At 55.5% G+C, this 17644-nt stretch overlaps 1 protein-coding gene across 1 annotated transcript; it reads right to left on the bottom strand.

Moving 5' to 3' along the window:
- Positions 1 to 176: 176 nt before the first annotated feature.
- LOC140895394 (protein lifeguard 3-like) lies at positions 177 to 16648 on the bottom strand. Its single transcript, XM_073304941.1, has 12 exons — positions 16409 to 16648; positions 14227 to 14494; positions 11960 to 12051; positions 11232 to 11296; positions 10557 to 10610; positions 9820 to 9870; positions 9362 to 9401; positions 8930 to 8967; positions 6312 to 6399; positions 4587 to 4682; positions 3691 to 3744; positions 177 to 3527 (listed from the first exon to the last, which is right to left on the bottom strand). Exons 2-12 carry the CDS (start codon positions 14456 to 14458, stop codon positions 3384 to 3386), a joined length of 954 nt encoding a protein of 317 aa, XP_073161042.1. The 5' UTR covers positions 14459 to 14494; positions 16409 to 16648; the 3' UTR covers positions 177 to 3383.
- Positions 16649 to 17644: the final 996 nt, after the last annotated feature.

The raw sequence follows: 17644 nt of genomic DNA, 5'->3' as shown, positions 1-17644 counted from the left end.
TTTGGCTCTTTCCTATACCCACTCGTTTTCCAACATCCTTTTAAAAATGTGGGTGTGACTGGTTCTCCCCGGGGGCCACCTGGAACTGTAAGTTCATGAAATGTGCCCCCCTCCCTCAGTGTGGAGAGGAGTATACACAGCTTTCTACCCCAAATTATGACTCCTGCACATACTGGTTTTAGAGAAAGCAAAAATAAATTTATTAACTACAAAAGATAGATGTTAAGTGATTCTAAGGGGTAGCAAACAGATCAAAGCAGATTACCTTGCAAATAAACAAAAACACAATCTAAGCTTAATATACTAAAGAAGTTGGATATGAGTTGCAAATTCTCACCCTAACTGTTGGTTTAGGCAGTTTGCAGAGGTTCTTGAGGGCCAGCTGCACTTGCTTGCAGCTTAAAACCCCAAATATTCCTTTCACAGGCTAGAAACCCCTCTAGCCTGGGTTCAGCCCTTCCCCCCACATCCCGTTCAGTCCTTGTTTCTCAGATGTTTCCAGGAGTCTCCTTTGAGCGGGGAGTCAGTGAAGAACCATGATGATGTCACTCCCCTGCCTTATATAGCTTTTGCATATGGCGGGAATCCTTTGTCTCCAACTTTAGTTCCCACACCTTTCAGTGGAAAAACACTGGTATTCTATGATGCCTCTGTAGGGCCATAGCAGCCATGAGACAGAGGGTGTTTGTAATGTCCCCAGGAAGGCTCCCCAGTGGGATATTAGCATCTTCTAAGACCGATTGTTTTCCCTAATGGCCCTTCCCAGCCAGCCATCTAGACTGATTGCATTTTGCCTAGTGGGCATTCCCCAGATGTAAACACATTTGTAATAGATTCATAAACAACATTCCTAACTTCAGATACCAAAATGATACATGCACACAAATAGGATAATCCCATTTAGTAAATCACAACCTTTGCAATGAGATCTCACATGCCTTATCTTGCACAAAATACCCCATAGTTATACCAAAAGCATATAATATTATTACGGTGAAGAACTTGGGGCGTAAGGCCATAGTGGGCACCAGAACCGTATGCAATATGCCAGTATCTGTCTCGCGAGGGCTGCATGTAGATCTGTTACAATCACCTCTCTGATCCTATTCACCACTCCCCTCGCTGTACATCCCAGGATCACATTAGCTCTTTATGCCATAGCGTGGCTTTATTGACCGCACCCTGTTCTTTGGTGCCGGGAGCTGACCATGCTGCTCCCACTGGCTGCAGCATTAGAATATAATACAGCTTATGCTATATGGCCATCCCCTCATGGCCCCTGCTGCATGGACTGGGGACCACTCCGAACCTGGCTAGCGGAGCGCTCCCAGGGAAGGGGTCTCTCGGTCTGTCCTGCACGGGGGGCCGTTGAGCCAATCCACTAACCTCTGCAGCGCACCCAGCAGCCCTTTGCATAGCAAAGCTAACCCCAGCTGGCCAACGCTCCCACCCTCAGCCAGGACAGAGCCGGGCTCTGCTCATCAGCAGCTCTGCCTCCAGGCCGGCACCCAGAACGGGCAGATCTCCCTTCCTAGACGGGTGTAGCACAGATCTGAGGAGGGCTGCCCGTGAAAGGGGCGACTCCCGGCCATGTGCTGTGCTGACCTCAAATCATCTGCCAGGGACATCGGGATTTAAGGCACTGAGTGAACAAGGCTGGCCCAAGCCGCTAGCATCGTGGGAGGAGCACAAAGGGTTGACGCTGGCTGCACCCCCACTTCCCCTGCCCACACCCTGCCCTTTTGGCCATTCGCCTGGGGATTCTGATCAGCTGCCCTGCTCTGAGCCTGCTCTTCCCAGGAGGCGCTGGGAGCCGGCTCTGGGTTCAGCTGCTGCCCCCCGCTTCACCAGCACTGCCCTGGGGGAGCCAGAGTACTCCAACGCAGCGTTCTGCCCCATCCCGCCCCCCCTTACAGCACCTGTTCCAGCCTCTAGAATTAGGGGTGGTGACTTACAATGCTGCCTGCGGCCCCTTCCTGCAGCCCCAGTTCTGTTTCCTCCTGCAATAAGCGACTCTCTTACTAGAGACTATGAGCAACATACACAGCACGGTTCTTTGCAATTCCCCTTGTGCCATTCGCCTCCCCCCATCAAACGGTGTTATTTCAAGGCCCTTTGGCTTTCCGGCCTAGTCAAATATACAATACGGCAGCTTGATACAAAAACCTTTGCGTACCAAGAATAAAATAGATTGAATTAAGAAGAACAGAAACCTGTCAAAAGCCAGCCTGGGTCTCTCCTGTGTACACTTCACAGGCTGTAGCTAAGGAGATTAAAAAAAAAAAAAACAACTTAACATAAGGCTAGTTTAAGGCACGTAACAAACCAGAGACCAAAGCAGTATTGTTAACCCCAAAGATTTTTGTTGTACTGTTAAAAAAACCCCACTCTCAGACACAGGGTAACAACTGTGCTGGGAAAATACTGATGTCTAGGACGTGTAAAAAAAATTTCCCCTTGCATTGATCGCAGCCCCCTCTGCTTCTCCCCACTGGAGGGCGCTCTGCAGAACAGAAGGAGCTTGCACACCGGGGCTTGGATCGGAGCGAGGACCGAGCCCCTGTCTTTCTGCTCTTCTTTGAGTGGGTTTGGATCTGATGAAGGTGCTGCCCCTCTGCCGAGCTTTCCCCTCCCCTGTGGCATCTCACCTGGGTCCAAACAGCAGCTGGGGCTGACATGTCTCAAGCTTGATCTCAGGCAGCTCCAGGCAACTCAAATCATCCAGCAAATTATTTCGGAGTAACGCTGCTTGCCAGGCACGGGGCGGGATAGGTCAGGCTTACGTTAAGGTGAGAGACGGAAGCCTTGACCCGCCTGCTCTCTACCACAAGAGAAGTGAATTCACTTCAACATGTGGAGCGTGATGTCCAGAAATGCCCTCTCTCAGCTATTTTTGGGGAATATGAGGTGCCCCCTTGTCTTAGCAGGTAGTGCTGGCAGAGGGGCCGTGTGCGTGGGTCTGGGGGCAGGTGCCTTGCCTGGCACCGAGTTCTGAGGGCTGCTATGGGGATGAATTTGGTGCATTGACACATCCCTGGGGGCAGCGTGGGGAGCAAAGAAAGACGGGAGACCACGTGGGAGCACAGAGGGCAGCCGAGCAATTAACAGGGCAGGCAGAAATCTGCCAACGTTGGCTTCATTGCTGGGCAAAGCCTCATTACTGGGCTTCTCCAGGGCACAGTCTTGCCCACTACTCCTCTAGGCACAGACTGTGGGAATCCCACGCTGGGCTCCCCGGGGAAGGAGGGAAACCAGAGGCCATTGGCTGGGTGACACACGCCGGGGCAAGGAGGGAGAAAGGAACAGAAGCAGGAAGGAAGCAAGGTGTTCCCAGAGCACTCCTCGGCCCTGGGCCATGCCAGCCGGGAGCCCCCCTAGAGGCTTTATTTACAGCCCAGGAACCGCAGCAGGAACAAGAAGATGTAGACGATGTCCACGTAGATCTCCAGGGCGCCGAAGACGTACTCCTCGGGGCTGAGGTTGTACTCCTTGGTCCCTACCAGCACCTGGGTGTCGTAGGCTAGGAACTGGGGAGACCACAGACAGGGCGATGGGTCAGCCATGCCACTACAGATCCTCAGCCCCACGTACCTGAGCCAGGAGCTGCCTCCATCCTCCCCCACCCGCCCCAGGAATGCATCCGATGCAGCAGCCCACATAGGAGGCTCCCGGCTCAGCGACATTACTCACCAGGGTGAAGGCGATCGCAACCACGGCCGCAAACACCATGTGGACCCACTGAATCTACAGAAAGAGACTACAGGGTGTCAGGATTCTTGGGTTTGCATATCGTCTGAAAGAGCAACTCCAGCAACACAGCGCCCCCTTGCACAACTCGGGGCTCTAGGGTCAACACCAACGCAGAGGGGAGAGCACCCTCTACTGAGTCACCCACACGTCAACCAGATGCACTCGGGGTTTTCTCAGAAGTCTCCCATCCAAGCATCAACCAGGTGTAATTCTGCTCAGCTATGAAAGGTGGCAAGTTGCTCTCTCTTGTTTGAGCTCAAGGAGGTACAGCTTCAGGGTGGAGTGAAGAACAATGATCTGATTTTAGCTACCCACCCCTCCCAAATACCATGTCTGCACCACAGCTGCCTTTTAAGGTGGACCAAGTCTCCCAGGCAATACTTCCGCTGTCAGCAAAACATCCGCCAAAATCCCTGGCTGACCACAAGCTGTGGCTGAGTGCAGTTGGCTCAGGGACAGAGATTTACTTTGGGGTAAGTTGCTGAAGTGGGATCCATTTGAGAGATAAAGTTTTGGTAACTTCATTCACCCCCTGCCCAGAACTTGATGTGATCAGGGATGAAATCTCCCTGCTGCTGACATTCTGATTTGCCATAATTAGGTTTCAGAGTTAACATATCCCCTGTGTAAATGAGAGAGGTCACCCATCTGTCAGGGCTACTGCTTCAGGTTCTCTGCATACTCAGGCAGGTCACATGTGCCATGCTGGAAACGTTGTGCTTAAGTTCTGCAGATATGGATGGGGCCTGCAGAGGGCAGCATTGGTATCATGTTCTGGTCTGTCCCTGAATAGGTCTCCCCAAGTCCTCATGTTACAAGGAGCAGCCACTACTCACATATTTGTAGTAGAGGACGATGGCAGAGACTATCGAGGTCAGAAGGATGACGATCCCCAGCACACAGAACAGCCCGGTACACGATGTGAAATCCACCTGCCAGCGGGAGGAAGATAAGTCACTGAGAGACCCACAGAGCACAGCGGAACACAGTCATCCCGCTGCACCAGGATGGACTGACTTAAATCAAAGCCATGTTCATCACCGATTTTAACCATGATTTAAATCAGCAAGAGGGAAACCTTGATTTAAATCATTGATTGTAATCGTGATTTGCATTTGTACGTTGTAGTTACTGTCCTAAGGTCAATAGCTCATTGGTTGGCAACCATTAGAACAGGTAAACTTGCAACTAAATAGAGCTTTTACACTAAATTTGGTGCTTCTCTTTGCTAACCAGGAGGAGACACTAGATCTATACACATCTATTTAAACAGTTACGTAGCTTAACTTTTTACCAGATGATGATTACGTTGTGATTTGCATCAAGCTCTGTTTGGATGGAAATTCAAACAATAAAAATATAGAAAAACAGCGATTTTTTGGTCATTAAATAACACTACCTTAAAGGTGCTAGATATGTAAAAAAAAGTTGATCAAAACATGTTTTGCATTCAAAACTAACTGTTTTATTAAACAAAGGAAGTACTATCTGTAGTTAGTGAACTGAATTTATTGTTTCTAGTCACGGTGTCCTTCAAGATTTTAGAACTAGTAGATCTCGTCCTCTCGTACATGGTTTTTATTCAGAGATTGGAAGAGGAAAATGAACTTTCCTGCTTTTTCACTGCCCCCAGTTGGTTTCTTAACTTTGAATGAACCGAACTAGTTGAATAAACTGAAACGGAGAAAATGATCTGTCTACACCTGCGGAGGTAGCTACTGCTGTCAAAAGCTGGGTTAGCCCTTCAACAAACTCTAGTTCCAGGTGCTTAGCCAGTGACTTCCACCAGCTGAGTGGTGTGACGTTCTTTAAAACTTGGCAGGAAACAGGGGCTGCTTAATATTACTTTTTTGCATTTAATTTAAATGGTTTTAATAGATTAGAATAAGGTTAGGTCTTAAATTGCCAATTTCAAATTTAATTTTAAATATATTTTTATTTAAAAAAAATAAACCTGTATTTAATTTAAAATTTAAAAAATAGATTTTTTTAAATTAACCCCCACCCCACCCCCCACACAATAGATTTTTTATCTTCCCTGCACCGCACTCTGCTTCCCCTGCAGAAGGCACCATAACCTGGAGCAGCCTGAGGCACATCTGCTCCCCATGTTAGCACGGATCGGCTGCATCGGCTCTTTTCTGAGGGTGGGTGGCATGGGACGGATGTTGTGTGGCAGCCTGGGTAGCAAGGGTCAGCAGCACGCAGGGCAACGTGCTGCCCAGCTGGGATGCAGCCAGTGGGAGCCGCGCTGGGAAATGGCCACCCGGCCGGAAGGGACACCCCAAAGCGCTGGCCCTGGAGGGTCACTGACCCAGCTCTCTCCGGGCTGCCGCACGAGATCCAGGTTCGATTCCTGCTCTGTCACTCCCAGCGCTGGGTGCAGGCAGCACGGATCCCCAGGGGAAGGGGCTCTCTGCTCCAGCACTCCACGCTGCATGATGCAGCATCTGCTTTGTGCCCAGTCCCAGCCTATGCCGTGGGGGCCCTCAGGAGGGGAAATCCCCGGACTCCCACTGTCCCCGCTGCCCTGGACGGGCAGAAAGCCCATCGAGCCTTACCTTGGTCTGGAAGCAGAAGATGGTGACAATTATGGCCACTTTGGCAGTGAGCACCATGGCGATCAGGACTGCCATGGTGTCATACGTGCTGCACACAAAGGGTTAAAAGCAGGGGGGGGAGGTTTAAAAGCCATTCAATTATTTCCCACTTCACCCTCCGCATGCAACGGGGAGCTAAGAACCGGGGCTTGCTCCCCAGCAGTGCGATCCCATGGGCTCGGTGTTCGGTGTGTGATCCAACCCGGCACCCATGGGCCCTATAGAAAAGCCATCACAGGCAGCCTGCAGTTCTGTGACTCGCCCCCAGGAGGCGCCTGTTTCAGTCCAGGCTCCAGGGCGACTCCTTCAACCTGAGCTAAGCCAGGAGGATCCCTGAAGATGGAACCATGGTGGAGCTGGCTTTCCTCTCCGTCCGAGCCCACTTCCCCCGCAGGGCTAATGACCCCGACACGACAGGGCCGGGACGGTGCGTGGAGACCTGCAGCCGACACCGGACATCTCTATTCTCCCTATCTGCACTGCAAAAGACATTACCAAATACACCCACCTTGTCTCTCTAATTACCAGATAGAGTCAGCAGAAGGGGGAGAGGGCCAGGAGACATATTCAGTTTGCCCCAGTTTCAGCAGCCCTAGGCGTTGGCAATGACATGGCCAAACAGATTGGTGGTGATGGCTCAGCCCGGCTGTACCCCGTTCCAGGGACAGATCCTCCCTCTATTCTAGGGACCCACCCGAGATCCGAGATGACCAGGGCGAGTTGCTGATTGTCAAAGGGGAATTAAAAAGCTTTCCCCTCCCCCTCCTTTAAAACGATTCTAAATCCAAACTCGGCTCCCCATGCCAACAAAGACGTGATCGGTAGCTTCACACAAAATCTTTCCCCGTTATCTGCCAAGCCCTGCGCGAGGGGATCTGCTGCCAAGAGTCAGCGATGTAGCTACGACAGGACGGGGGGACATCTGGTGGCGGGGAAGGCAGGAAGCACTGCTCCTTCCATTAGAGAACCGACAGCCTGGAAGGGACCGTGAGAGGTCACCTAGTCCATCCCTGCGCTGAGGCAGGGCCAAGTAAACCCAGACCATCCCTGACAGGCGTTTGTCCGACCTGTTTTTAAAAACCTCCAATGATGGGGATCTCACTGTCTCCTTAGGCCACCTGTCACAGGGCTTAACTAGCCGTCCAGTTAGAAAGCTTTTCCTAAATCTCCCCTGCTGCAGATTAAATCGATTCCTTCTTGTCCTACTCTCAGTGGACATGAAGAATTGATCACTGTTCTCTTTATAACAGCCCTTGACATAGGTGAAGACCTATTATGCCCTGCCGCAGCCTTCTCATCTCTAGACTAAACATGCCCAATTCTTTCAACTTTTCCTCCCAGGTCAGGTTTTCTAAACCTCTTGTTTTTGTTGCTCTTCTCTGGACTGTCTCCTGTTTGTTCACACCTTTCTTAAAGTGCGGTGCTCAGACCTGGACGCAGCATTCCAGCTGAGGCCTACCAAGCGCTGAGCAGAGTCAGGCCCGTGTCTTACATACGACACCCCTGTTAATACGCCCCAGAACGAGTTTTGCCTTTTTCACGTCATAAAGACTCTTTCAATTTGTGATCCACTAGAGCCCTCAGATCCTTTTCAGCAGCACGACCGTCTAGCCGTTATTCCCCGCCTTCTGAAACAAAGAGTTGCTCCCGGCCAATTCTAAGAACCGACTGGACAGTCAATGTCCTGCCGTATTGTTGTTCCAAGAGATGTCGGGATAGGTAAAGTCCCCTGTTATCACCACGGCCTGGGCTTGGGATATGTCTTTGTTGTAAAAATGTATCATCTACCTCCTCCTTCTGATTTAAGGGCCTGTAGTAGACCCCTCCTTTGACGTCACCCTTGTTTTTCCCCCTGGCAGCTTCCCCCAGAGACTTTCAACAGGAATGCCTCTCACCTCCTCCTTCTGGACCTCAGAACTAGTGTGTACATTCTTACTATACAAAGCAACACCTCTGCCCTTTTTTCCCTGCTGGCCTTCCTGAACAAGAGGTCCCTTCTACCAATATTCCCACCATATGATTTATCTCCCCAAGACTCTGGGGTACCCATTCAGTCATAATTCTGTACGTGTGCACAGACTTTCAGGTCTGCCTCTTGATTCGCCATACCTTTTGCATTAGTGTACAGACAGCTAAGACGTGTGGCAGATTATCCCACGGTTTTCCCTCTTGCTTCTCCGATGGCCCTCTTGCAACTTCCCATATCCACCCCCAGATTCCAGCCTTTTGTCCAGGTCACCCGGTAGGAAGGTAAATCAGGGGTTTTCGAGGGGAGACACTGAGCTGGGGTCTTGGCAGGTAACAGAGGAAAAACCTGATTTGATCTGGATCTTTGTGATCAATGGCAAGTCTGCAGATGGGGCTGTTCTGGGATTGGCTTCCAAGAGCCTTTCTGAGACTCATTTACTACCAAAAACGTTTCTGTTCATTTTTAAGCAAGGGGGGTTGTCTCTATTCACAGTGATGTTAGTAGCCTGCTGGGCGTGTGCTTCACACCTCCCCCCTGCTGACAACAGGCGAACTCGGGGAAGGCAGAGGAGGGAAGGGGCTCAGAGGGGCTTTCCCCAGCTCCGCGGTACCTGGCGATGGTTCCCATCATGAAGGCCATGGCCAGCGTCTGCAGCAAACGAAAGGAAAGGGGGCGATTAGCCGTGGAGCCAGCCGCAGCGCGGGATCAAAGCATCGCGTCGGCTTCCCAGGTCCCCGCCGAGACATGGGGATTCACAGCAGGAGGCATGGAGGGGCACGTGGCCTGAGGGGGGTGTTTCAGGCAAAGGTGTGACCCTGAGGTAGGAGGGGGCCCATGGCATCACACACACACACCCTATTTCTACCTCCATGCACGTGACCCCAGGCCCAATCGTAACCAGTGTTCAGCCATCAAATCCTTCCCTTCGTTCCATCCCACTCCCCCCCCCAGGGCCCTCCCCCACCCTGGGGCTGGGCCCCCTCCCAGGATCACTGCCCCCCCCCCGCCCCGCTATACAACCCAGTCCCACAGCCCCACTTACAAAGATGGCGAGCAGGATGAGGTTACAGGGGAAGCGTCTCCTGGGGGAAGTCAGGGAACACACAGGTCAGGGTGCAGGCAGTCAGAGCCCAGGGCGCTGCAGGCTGGGGGCGGGGGTCACGCAGGGGGGGTCGGGGTTTCTGGGGTGAGCGCAACGTGATGTCACCTGGGGCGAGGGCACCGCTTTGGCCCAATGAGACTGCAGGCCACAGGGTGTCCCCGTGAAAACCAGCCCCCGCGTCAGGGCAGGCCACGGCCCGGATGGATGGGAATCGACCCTGGGGGGCAGCCTCGTCTCATCGCCCCTTGGGGATGGAGACAGAGCCCTTTCTGGCCTCGGCCCCCTGGCTCAGTCACTCCCCCGCGACCCACTTCCTAGTGCCCAGGGGACTCGGAGCTGGGGCGCAGGCTCGGAGGGAGGGGCCGCCCTCTCTGATCCCCAGTGAAGGAGACACTCACCTGGGGCCCGGGCAGCAGGCCAGCACCAGGTAGCTGACCAGGAACACAGCGCTGGGGAGGGAGAGAGACAGAAGTTGGAACTCTTCCCAGCCCTGCTGCCCACCCGGAGCCGGGGCCGGTCGGAGCTGCGTGCAGGGCAGCAGAAGGGCCAAGGTTCATTTCTTATGTTTCACATCGCGCCTTGGCAGTAGGGAAGCATTACTCCCATTGCACAGAGGGGAAACTGAGGCACAGAGCTGGGAAACAGCTCCTCTGAGGTCAGATGATGGGGTAGAGCCAGTATGAGCAGACAGCTCCAACAGGTTCATGCTCCAACCATTAGACAACGTTCCCTCTGTAAACCCTAACCTTTGTGCTTTAACTGATACAGTGACATGACCAGTCATTATTGCTCGAAGAACCAGAGTTCCCACCCGAGACCAGATCTCAGCTGGAACGGGGCTGTCACAGAGTTTTATGCATGTAGTTTCCTTGTATTTTGTCTTAAAGAAAGCAAGCTGTGATTAACTGCCCCTCTCCCTCCCCGAGCCACCAGGGGCTGGAGGCGGTGCCCACACAGCGCCCTCTGCCTCTGGTGTGGGGCACCAGCGCCTCGTGGCACTCAGCAGGGAGCGCACTGACCGAGCGGTGGCGACTCTGCCAGCTCTCGCAGGGCGGCACAGGAACCCAGCCAAAGGGCAGCTGGGCCCGGGATGAGCAGGGAGGGGAGTTGGCAAAGTTGGCAGAGTGATACTTACTAAGAGGAGTAGTACACAATAACATTCCCCTGCACAAAGGCGCGGACGGGGGAGCTGCGAAGAGGGAGAAGAGCGTGAGATCGGTTCCTGGCTCCACCCGTCACCACGTGGCCCCTTCCCTGCTCCCCCGTGGTCTCCACCCCCCCAGTGTTCACAGCGTGGGCCCCAGCGAGCAGCAGACTGACCCAAGGGAAAGCTTGGAAGTGAGATGCTCCCTGCTCGTCATCACCCCCAAGCCGTTGCCTGCCCCCTACATAGCACAGACCCGCTGTGGGGTCCCCAGCCCAGGAGCAAGGACAGGGCTTTAACCCTGCCCTGCTCTGTGCTCAGCTCCCCAGACAGACCCGCCAGAATCCATCCGGACTCCTGCCAGGGCAGGGCAGGGTCACCCCACACAGCCCATCCCACAGGGCTGCACTCAGCCTGGCTTTAAACAGCCCCAGAGTGGGGCTCCCCATCCCTTGTGAGACAGTGCTCATCTCCATCCCGGAGGCAAGGCTCTGGCTCCTCCCTTCAGTGGGGGGACGGGGCACTGGGGGCAGACGTCTTTGTTCCTCCGGAGAGTCCCTGGGATGTCCCAGCTCCTGGGGCCCCGTGGAGCAGGGACCAGCCCCTGGGACAGCAGCAGCTGGGGGCTGGCGGCAAGGGCAGGGCTCAGGACAAGGTGAGACTCACACGAAGGTGAACACGGCGATGATGCCCACCGTCACCAGCAGCTGGACTGAGATGATGGTGTAGACCTGAAAGAGGCAGGCACAGAAAGGTCACCTGTGGGCACCTGCCCTGCTCCCCCACAGGGCACAGGCAGGCCCAGAGGGGTCACCCACGGGCAAAGGCCCTCCTCCCCTGCAGGACAAAGCAGTCAGGAGGGGTCACCCGCGGGCACCGGCCCAGCTCCCCCACAGGGCACAGGCAGGCACAGAGGGGTCACTCACGGGGCACCAGCCCAGCTCCCTGCACAGACACACCAAGGCGGCCCCGAGGCGTCATTGCCCCCAGCTGCCCAGCACCCCAGGTGCGATGGAGCCGCTGGCTCTCAGTCCCGCTCCTGATGGACTCGGAGCTAGCCCCTGCCATGCCCCAAATGGCAGCTGGGCAGGGTGCCAGGGACTGGGTGGGCCATGGAGATCGAGTCCCTTGTCGTCCCGAGGGTGGGCAGCTCCTACCAAGGCTCCCATCCAACGGGCTCCAGGTGTCATGAGCCTGACGCTGCCCGTAGCCGCTGGCCTCGCCACACGGACACAGGCCCCCGGCCCCGCACTGGTACCCAGGCTTGCCCTGCCGGCCGCAGCCTGTTCCTGGGGGCCAGAGTCTGGAGGGGGACACCCCCTTCCCACCCATCCCCCCGGCTCCTGCACCCTGCACCCCTGGGGGCCGGGCAGCCTGGCTCCTTCTGGAGTTACCTTACGGATGAAGGCGTGTCGCACTCTCTTGTCGTCCCAGTCAATAGTCCTGACGACGTCATCCCCCAAGCTGGTGAGGATGCAGATGTTCCCTGTGGGGAGACCGGTGTCCCCGGAAGAACGGAAGGGGAACCAAGAACCTTCAGTGCCTGAACACTGGCATTGCTTGGGGGCATCGGCTCTCCTGGGCCCCTGCTGACTTGTCATGTGTCAGGGGCTGCCCCGCCCGAGCATCAGGTCCCTCCCCAACCGTCTCTCCCCACGAGCGGGCTGCCCCGTGGGACGTCCCAGCCCAACGGCCCCTCGGCACCAGCAAGTGTCTCGCTGGCAGCATGGCCGAGAGGGCCGGGCCCAGACAGGAGACGCCGGCCTGGTACCCGGCAGGGTGAGGCCAGGGGTGCACACGGCACAAGGAAGTAACCGTCCCCGCTCTCTAGCGGCACCGTCTCCTTCCCCCCTCCCGCCCCCGGGCTCGGCCCATCAGTTGAGTGTTTCCGAGTGCCCTCCCCTCCTCCATCAGACCCCACCTCCTTCTGGCCGGGACCATTTCTGTGCAGCCACATACGGGGCCAGGCTGTGGCTGCCCCTGTCACCGCAGGGCTCAGCCAGGGCCCTCGGGTGGGGGAGAGGAATGGAACAGATTGTTCTCTGCACAGCGGCCATTGTCCCCTGGATTATCCCCCAGCAGCTTGGGGGTGTTTCCCCAATTCCCTCTCCCAAACCCTGCAGTTTCAGAGGCTGCCCCACGGTCTTGCCAGCTCCCAAATCCACGGGTCGAGGTGATCTGATCCCACTGCAGCTGGCTGTCGGGCCTGGCTGGTGCCAAGCTCAGCCCAGCTTTTACACCTGGAGGAATTGTGCGCCACTGCTCGGGCGCAGCATTCATGTCCCCTGCAGATTTCTTTTTTCTCCCCAGAAAATACTGCCAGAGAGGCCCTGCAGTTATGCCTTTCGCCCACTAGGGGCTGCTGTGGCAGCAGAACAAAGGGCATCTGGCTCACCAGCTGTAGCAGTCAACAGCCGATAGGGAGGAGAGGCCACGTTCCTTATAGCGCCCTGCCTGTAGGGCCAGGTGAATAGGCACAGGATGTGGGTGGGACACAGACAGAGCGGGGCACACAGGGCTGCTGGGGGATCACACAGACTGGGGTTCAGAAGGGCTAGTCGAGGGGGACAGACTCGGGCAGGGGCTGAATGGAAGTGAGGGTGCAGGGACACATGGGGACTGGGTAGATGCACCTGACTGAATGGGAGAGGTTAGGGGTCAGGCAGGGTCTGCATGGGGGAGGTTCCCCAACTCCCTAACAATCCCCACCCCCCCAAAAAAAACTGCCTATACTTCTCCAACCCACACCCAACAACCCTCCAAGTTCACTCCCAGGCTCCTTTCCTCTCCCTCAGCCCCTCCATTACTCCTGACTCCCCCAAGCCTTTGCACTGCTTCTGAGGGGAGCAGGAAATATGGTTCTGTATTATAGTTTAAATGAATTATTACTCAGAATTCTGTATTAATAAGCCTAGGAAGGAATCTATTTGTCAAAAAATATTTCTTGAATCTTTTTTGTCATCTGTATTGTTACACACATACTTGTGGACAGGTATTTTGAAATAAATTACCAAAATAATTGAAATTGGCATGGATTGTACTGTGTTATATTGACAAATAAAATATACAGAATTTTAAAATACCGGGCACAGAATTTTTAATATTTTGGCTCAGAATTCCCCCAGGAGTAAGCTTTGATGTGACAGGACTGAAGATTGGAATGTTTTGCCTTTTACTGGGACATCTCCCCTCTATCAGATCTGGGGGGAGCGACATATCGGAGCCCATCCGTCCCAGGGGGTCAAAGAAATCCCTTCCTAACACCCCACTCACACCAGGCCCCGCAGAGCCCAAGTCACCGTATCCATTACCCTGCCCTTCCAGAGACCCCTTCCCTTCACCCCACCATCTCCTCTGCCTTGCACTCCTCAAGTCCCACATGGGCACTGCTACCCTGATGGCATGTCTGGCCCCATCCCTGAGAGCACAATCCAGCCCATTGTTACTCTCTTTGCCCCGGTCCCTGGGGTGACCTGCTTCTGTGCAGAACGGGACCAAGAGCAACTGGAACCAGGGGTGGACCCTTCTCTCTTTCAGCACGTTGATGGCCCAGTGGGTTTACTCTAAACTCAGAAGCAGTAAGCTGGTCTCTGGGGATGGGGCCAGATGGGCCATCAGTGGGTTTCTGCACCGTGCCCCCTATTGTGAATGCTCAGCTTACCTTGGTTCATCGGGAGTGTTGACATGGGGGGTACTGGGACACCTGGGTGGGGATATCCTCCTGGCTGTGGGTAGCCCCCAGGATACCCTCCGGGCTGCGGGTAGCTCCCGGGATAGGGTGCAGGTTGCGGGTAGCCCCCGGGATAGGCTCCGGGCTGCGGATGGCCCCCAGGCTGCGGGGGGTAGAGGGGATTCTTGTCATCGTAGGGCGGGGGAGCACTGGGGTACGACATGGGGACTCCCAAAGGCTCAGGCTGGCTCTCAAGCAGCTGGAGACAGAGGGAGAGAAAAATCTTCCATTATTGTCTGCGCAATTCATGGACCCTTAGCCAAAACTCACGACGCTGGGCCACGGCAGCTCTGTGCACTGGAGTCCAGCTCGGGGCAGACCCACTGGCCAGAGCCCTCGTCCCAAGATGGCCAGAGTGATATTTCTGCCTGGTCAATAAAGACTATTATTGACCTCAAAAGAGACCCAGCGCAAGGCAGATCCTGGTAACCAAAGAGTCAGTTAGGTGGGTGGGTCTTAAATGCCAACAATCATCTAAGTAATTTTGGCCCCGGGGCCCCAGGCAGCAAATCGCTCTCCCCAAGTCCTTCCGGGGTCCAGATCAAGTGATCTCTCCATGCAGCACCGGGGCAGCAATTCTGTGACATCCCAGCCAGCGAGCCAGGGTTGGGAGAGACAGGGCCATGGAGCCAGCTCACAGGAACCCTGGCACCAATGGCCCCAAATCCCTTCTACTGGCTTCGTGTCACAAGAGGTCAGGAGCCCTTTAAACCCTCCTCACTGCAGCCGGACACAGACAGGAGCCTGACAACAGAGGTGGCATTTTTGACAGGGGCCCAATCCTGTTGCCATTAAAATCCAGGGGAGTCGGGCCAGAGATCAAACAGGAGCCGGATCGGGCTATGCCCTAAGCTGGAACCCCAGCTGGTACATTTCAGCACCCTCAGACAACTGCGGTGTCATTTGACTGCATTCAAGGGGAATTTCACCTGCCCAGAGATCACGCTACGGTTCTTCCTATATTTCATCGCACTTTGTTGCAAAGGGGGTCACACCCTGACAAGAGTCAGGTCAGGCCAGAAAGAGGCAACAGCCCCTGATCAGTCACAGAGTAGCCAAATGGTTGGCCAGTGACAGAGGCCACGGGCTTTTGGGTCACAGATTCTGGTCACGTTTGAGAGGCGTATACAGGGCTGGTAGATGATCGGTCAATTGTTACAGACTCCAGCGGGTCAATAGGTTGCTTATCCCCCATCTGCAGCACCTTCTATCGCGGGGCTTGAAACATCTGCAGCCGATGCCACTCACCATGGCAGCCTCTGTTCCTTATATACTAACCCGTTATAAGTGGAACCTGAACGGGAAGCAGGACCCAGATTCCACCCTGTGACAGTCCAGGCTTTGGACACCCCCCAGTCAACCAGTGCACAGAAGCTCTAGGGACTGTCGGACAATCCAGGTGTTGGATCGTGCAGGCAGTTTGCAGTGTGAAGCCTGGACGCTGGCAGACATGGCCCCGTGTGGGACCTCAGGGGGTCTGGGACAATCCAGCCAGGGGCTCTGCAGGCATGAAATGCCGAGCGGGGATCTCTGACCTGTTTCCCCAAAGACCCAAGCGCACTGTTCCAGCAGCCGTCACTCGGGCAGCGCTCACACTGGCAGCCCGAGGGCAGGATGGGGCCTGTGGTGAGAACTTGCATGACGAAGCTGGGCACAGCTCGCGTGGAGGGATAGCTCATGCTGCCTGGCTCTCCCCTGCCAGCTCCCCATGCGGGCAATCTAACCCCTCCGGCAGGATCCCCGGGACCGGGCAAAACCTCTACCCGTGCCTGCCCTCATCACTACCAGAAGTGGCCTCCATCCTGCACAGGAGGTATCTTGGTTTTGTTTGTTTTTTGGGGGGGGTGGGTTGGTTGCCCATGTGCCTTTCCTGACAGTCCACGGGTGGGGGGGGCAATCCCTAAGAAATCCATCCTACTCCGACCAGGCCATATAGCAGCGCACAGCCCAGCACAGAGGGGACAATCAGAGACATAAAAGCAAAAGGGACGAGACACTAACGGAGAAAGAAGTGTGTGTGTGTGGGGGGGAGACTTGATTGGGAGCAGGAAGGAAAGGGTTAATCAGTAACCCCTCCCCAAGCCAATTCCACCCCGCTGTCTAAGTCTCTTACTTGTTCTCCCCCTGGGGGCGGCAGGGGCCCTGACTCCGAGGGGGCTGGCTGGCTCCCCGGTCTGGAAAGCGCCGGGGCTCCCGGCAGATTCGGTGCTGGTCCGGTCTCACTCCGGATTCCGCTCGCTGCCTGACCCACGCAGCAGGGTGTTGGAGCACTTGGCAAGCTCCCTTCCCGAGAAAGGTGGGGACGCAGCAGAGAGTCCCGGGCGCTATGTACGCTCGCTCGCTCGCTCCCCGGACTCCTAAACCGAATCGCTTTCGTTTCAGATGGTGCCCCCGCCCCCTTCACTGGCCGAGGATGCGCTGCTCCGGTTTGTCATTGGCCCGGGGCGCTGCTCGTCCGGATCAAACCGTGTTGCAGTCGCCCTGTTAGCCCCCAGCAGCGATTGCGAGTTCGTGTCCGCAGCCCTGACTTGGCGAGCACGGTGGGATGGGGGCAGGGCACAGAGCCCGGCTGGCCAGCACCGCTGCGGCTGGGTTGCCCTCGCCCCTGAGAGCTGACGCCAAGGAGCTGGGCTGGGGGGCTGCACCCTGCTTCTGGCTAGGAAACTTGGTATCCCCATCGCACACTTCAGGGTGAACACAGAGTGCTGCAGAATACAACCAAGCTACGCCCCGAGCCTGCTAGCTGATCACAAACACCGCTCTCTGATTATGAGCGGTGTAAGACAGGCAATCTAACAACACAGGGAATGAACACACACAATGCAGCATCCTGCTCAAACCTGAGGACAAGGGGAGGCTAACCGGCACCGGGCAGCCTGCTCCGGGCGCCCACCTGTCGATCACACAAAGAGGCACAGCTGAGAAGACACCCGCAGGGTGGAGGGTTACACAGATGACGGGCTTCACCTCTGGACCAGAGAGCCCGGGGGCTGATGACCTTTCTGTAGCAGCAGGGCATGTGCTCCCCACCCCAGGCTCCAGGCCTTGGTCCACAACTTCTCCCTTCTCTCTGTCCACTGCTGTTGCCTCTGGATTCCTCGGTGGAATGAAGCGTCCAGGGCATCCAGGACGGACTGGTCAGGTATTGGGGGGCGGGTCTTCTGGGTCTGCGGTTTCAGACGCCCCTCGGGGCTCATCCCACCGGAACACCAAAAGAGCAATGCATTCGTAGACTAATCCTCTGCATGGGGAAACCGTGTTCGCAGTCATTGCCTGCAGTGCCAGGGTCTTCCTCTGGTGTAACTGGGGTGAGCTGTACCAGGAGACGGCTCTCGCACCTGTGGGAGGT

Source organism: Lepidochelys kempii, chromosome 11, assembly GCF_965140265.1.
Source record: "Lepidochelys kempii isolate rLepKem1 chromosome 11, rLepKem1.hap2, whole genome shotgun sequence".
NCBI lineage: Eukaryota > Metazoa > Chordata > Testudines > Cheloniidae > Lepidochelys > Lepidochelys kempii.
The sequence above is the reverse complement of the archived record's forward strand: the minus strand, read 5'-3'. Positions and strand labels throughout refer to the sequence as shown.